We start from the raw sequence: 5331 nt of genomic DNA on the forward strand, positions 1-5331 counted from the left end.
CACACACACACACACACACACTGCCATTTGCATAGAGGCAAGAACATTCCCAATTCCACATACAAAACATTCACAACTTTCATTCACACTCAACACAAACATGCAGATGCTCACAAATGCTCTATCTGTCTCTCTCTCTTTCTCTCACACACACACACACACCTGATGTGTGTGTGAACTGCGTCAGACCCCTAATTGTCAGTCTGCAGAATGTTGACAGTCTATGACGCCTGTCAAACATGACACTACCCAAGCCTTGAGTAGAGACTAGCACCACACACACACTCGCCCACAAATGTGTGTGCACACACACACACAGAGACATACATGACACACCCTACTCTCTCTCTCTCTCACACACGCACACACACACACACACACACACACACACACACAATCATGCACAAACACACATACATGCAGACACACACATACACTCACACGATATGACACCACCTGAACCTTGAGGAGAGACTGGCAAACAGAAACACTCCTAGACCCCCCCCCCCCCCCCCCCCAGTCACTAACACACACACACACACACACACACACACCCTTTCTCCCAACAGCCAGGGCATCTTGTAAACTCCTCAACACCTCTCCTCCTCTTTCTCTATCTCCACCAGCTCTTTCCTGTTTGTATTTACTCTCCGTAGTAAACAAACATAAACAGAGGATGCAGCAGTGGACAGCAGCACTGCCCAACAGCCTCACTGAAGGCAGAACAAAAACAGCACTACTCAACACGCCCCAACACTGCCCCACACTGCCCCAACACTGCACTGCCCCAACACTGCCCCAACACTGCACTGCCCAACACTACCCAACACTGCCCCACACTGTCCAACACTGCCCAACACTGTACTGCCCCACACTGCCCAACACTGCCCATCACTGACCAACACTGCCCCACACTGCCCAACACTGCACTGCCCAACACTGTCCCACGCTGCCCATCACTGCCCATCACTGACCAACACTGCCCAACATTGCACTGCCCAACACTGCCTAACACTCCCCCACACTGCCCCACACTGCCCATCACTGCCCAACACTGCACTGACCAACACTGCACTGCCCAACACTTCCCATCACTGACCAACACTGCCCAACATTGCACTGCCCCACACTGCCCAACACTGCCCAACATTGCACTGCCCCACACTGCCCATCACTGACCAACACTGCCCAACACTGCACTGCCCAATACTGCACTGCCCAACACTGCACTGCCCAACACTGCACTGCCCAACACTGCCTAACACTGCACTGCCTGAACACTGCCCAACACTGCCTAACACTGCACTGCCCGAACACTGCACTGCACTGCCCAACACTGCACTGCCCAACACTGCACTGCCCCACACTGCCCAACACTGCACTGCACTGCCCGAACACTGCCCAACACTGCACTGCCCAACACTGCACTGCCTAACACTGCACTGCCTGAACACTGCCCAACACTGCCTAACACTGCCTAACACTGCACTGCCCAACACTGCACTGCACTGCCTAACACTGCCCAACACTGCACTGCCCAACACTGCCCTTCACTGACCAACACTGCCCAACATTGCACTGCCCCACACTGCCCAACACTGCCCATCACTGACCAACACTGCACTGCCCAACACTGCACTGCCCCACACTGCCCAACACTGCACTGCCCAACACTGCACTGCCCAACACTGCACTGCCTAACACTGCCCCAACACTGCACTGCCCAACACTGCACTGCCCAACACTGCCTAACACTGCACTACCTGAACACTGCCCAACACTGCCTAACACTGCACTGCCCGAACACTGCCCAACACTGCCTAACACTGCACTGCCCAACACTGCCTAACACTGCACTGCCCGAACACTGCCCAACACTGCACTGCCCAACACTGCACTGCCTAACACTGCCCAACACTGCCCTTCACTGACCAACACTGCCCAACATTGCACTGCCCCACACTGCCCAACACTGCCCATCACTGACCAACACTGCTCAACACTGCACTGCCCAACACTGCACTGCCCCACACTGCCCAACACTGCACTGCCCAACACTGCACTGCCTAACACTGCCCCTACACTGCACTGCCCAACACTGCACTGCCCAACACTGCCTAACACTGCACTGCCCGAACACTGCCCAACACTGCCTAACACTGCACTGCCCGAACACTGCCCAACACTGCACTGCCCAACACTGCCCCAACACTGCACTGCCCAACACTGCACTGCCCAACACTGCACTGCCCAACACCGCACTGCCCCACACTGCCCAACACTGCACTGCCTAACACTGCCCCTACACTGCACTGCCCAACACTGCACTGCCCAACACTGCCTAACACTGTACTGCCTGAACACTGCCCAACACTGCCTAACACTGCACTGCCCGAACACTGCCCAACACTGTCTAACACTGCACTGCCCGAACACTGCCCAACATTGCACTGTCTAACACTGCACTGCCCAACACTGCACTGCCCAACACTGCCTAACACTGCACTGCCCGACCACTGCACTGCCCGAACACTGCCCAACACTGCCTAACACTGCATTGCCCGAACGCTGCCCAACATTGCACTGTCTAACACTGCACTGCCCAACACTGCACTGCCCAACACTGTCTAACACTGCACTGCCCGAACACTGCACTGCCCGAACACTGCCCAACACTGCCTTACACTGCACTGCCCGAACACTGCCCAACACTGCCCCAACACTGCACTGCCCAACACTGCACTGCCTAACACTGCCCAACACTGCACTGCCTAACACTGCCCCAACACTGCACTGCCCAACACTGCACTGCCCAACACTGCCTAACACTGCACTGCCCGAACACTGCACTGCCCGAACACTGCCCAACACTGCCTAACACTGCACTGCCCGAACACTGCCCAACACTGCACTGCCCAACACTGCCCCAACACTGCACTGCCTAACACTGCCCAACACTGCCCAACACTGCACTGCCTAACACTGCCCCAACACTGCACTGCCCCAACACTGCACTGCCCAACACTGCCCCAACACTGCACTGCCCAACACTGCACTGCCTAACACTGCACTGCCCGAACACTGCCCAACACTGCACTGCCTAACACTCCACTGCCCAACACTGCACTGCCTAACACTGCCCCAACACTGCACTGCCCAACACTGCACTGCCCAACACTGCCTAACACTGCACTGCCCAAACACTGCACTGCCCGAACACTGCCCAACACTGCCCCAACACTGCACTGCCCAACACTGCACTGCCTAACACTGCACTGCCCGAACACTGCCCAACACTGCACTGCCTAACACTCCACTGCCTAACACTGCACTGCCTAACACTGCTCAACACTGCACTGCCTAACACTGCACTGCCTAACACTGCCCAACACTGCACTGCCTAACACTGCCCAACACTGCACTGCCCAACACTGCACTGCCTAACACTGCCCAACACTGCACTGCCCAACACTGCATTGCCTAACACTGCCCAACACTGCACTGCCCAACACTGCACTGCCTAACACTGCCCAACACTGCACTGCCCTAAAACTGCCCCAACAGCCTTACAGAAGGCAGAACAAAAACAGCCTGTGCTGGAGGACGCTGATAAAAGTAACAAGAGCAATATGGTATGAGAGGTCTGGTATAGTAATATGGTATGAGAGGTCTGGTATAGTATAGTAATATGGTATGAGACGGTCTGGTATAGTATAGTAATATGGTATGAGAGGTCTGGTATAGTATAGTTATGTGGTATGAGAGGTCTGACAGTACTGTAGTAGTATAATATGGTAGTGTGATGTAGTGTGTGAGTGATGTAGTGTGTGAATGAGAGGACTGTACAGTCTCTAGATACTAACAGAATGAGAGGAAAACAGTATTAGGGCACTGAAAGTGCTTAATAACTAACAGTATTAGGGTACTAAGAGCACTAACAGCATTAGGGTATTTACAGTATTAGGGTACTGACTGTAATGGTGTAACACTGTGTTGGAGTTATGTTGGAGTGCACTGACAGTACAAAACCACTGGTATAGTATGATGGTGTGGTAGGGGAGATCTGACAGTACTGTAGTGGTATAGTATGGTGTGTAGTGTGTGAGCAATGTAGTGTGTGAGTGATGCAGTGTGTGAGCAGTATGTGAGTTATGTAGTGTGTGAGTGATGCAGTGTGTGAGTGATGTAGTGTGTGAGTGATGCAGTGTGTGTGCAGTGTGTGAGTGATGCAGTGTGTGAGCAGTGCGTGAGCAGTGTGTGAGTGATGCAGTGTGTGAGTGATGCAGTGTGTGAGCAGTATGTGAGTTATGTAGTGTGTGAGTGATGCAGTGTGTGAGTGATGTAGTGTGTGAGTGATGCAGTGTGTGAGTGATGCAGTGTGTGAGCAGTATGTGAGTTATGTAGTGTGTGAGTGATGCAGTGTGTGAGTGATGTAGTGTGTGAGTGATGCAGTGTGTGTGCAGTGTGTGAGTGATGCAGTGTGTGAGCAGTGTGTGAGCAGTGTGTGAGTGATGCAGTGTGTGAGTGATGCAGTGTGTGAGCAGTGTGTGAGTGATGCAGTGTGTGAGTGATGCAGTGTGCGAGTGATGCAGTGTGTGATCAAGTAACATGAGCAGGGTGTGAGTAATCCTGGAGTAATGTGTGAGTAATCCTGGAGTATGGTGTTAGTATGGTGGTGTGTAGAGTTAAGTACCCTGTGAATAGTATGGTGGCATGGTGGCAGTAGTTAAAAGGCGGAGAAAAGGCAGGTACTCACTGGCTTGCATGAGTTGCCCCTGGCGACCAAACACCTGGGAGAAGGTGGCGTTGGGACAAGTGAGAGTTTGCTCCATGGCTGCTCGGTGGTCGCAGGCTCACACACACTCTCTCCTGGGGTAAGGTGTGTGAGAGATAACTCGACAGGTGGGAGATCGCTGCCAGGAACGATGGCTCCGCTGGTGAGGACTGATCCGGATGCCAGCCGGCTGAATCGTAGAATTCAAGTCTTTTCGTTCGTCCTCTCTCTTTTTCTCACTCTCTTTTTCTCCCTCTGTTTCTTCCTCTCTTTTTTTCTTAGTTCTCTCGCTCTTTTCCTTTGTCCTCCCTTGTTCTCTGGAGAGACGCACTGCTAAGACAGATGTCACAAGTGTGTGTGTGTGTGTGTGTGTGTCCTGCTGAGAAGTGTGAGAGTACTTCTACAGCGTGTAAGGTGGTAGCGAGTGTGAGATGTGTGTGTGTGTGTGTGTGTGTGTGAGCTTCTAAAGATGATAGCGAGTGTTGCTGCTGCTGCTGCCAGGCGACTGCGATCGGTGACCGTGATCTCTCTCTTTCTGCTGACAGACTCACACACAC

General features: G+C 53.1%; 1 protein-coding gene across 2 annotated transcripts in view; it reads right to left on the reverse strand.

The window, feature by feature from the left end:
* kazna (kazrin, periplakin interacting protein a) overlaps positions 1-4832 on the reverse strand; it is a 232656-nt gene extending 227824 nt beyond the window's left edge. For both annotated transcript variants that reach the window (XM_042096951.1, XM_042096952.1), the window contains exon 1: positions 4757-4832. In XM_042096951.1, the coding sequence (XP_041952885.1) occupies positions 4757-4832 (76 nt within the window). The remainder of the gene's footprint in view (positions 1-4756) is intronic.
* Positions 4833-5331: the final 499 nt, after the last annotated feature.

This window comes from Alosa sapidissima, chromosome 7, assembly GCF_018492685.1.
Source record: "Alosa sapidissima isolate fAloSap1 chromosome 7, fAloSap1.pri, whole genome shotgun sequence".
Lineage (NCBI taxonomy): Eukaryota > Metazoa > Chordata > Actinopteri > Clupeiformes > Clupeidae > Alosa > Alosa sapidissima.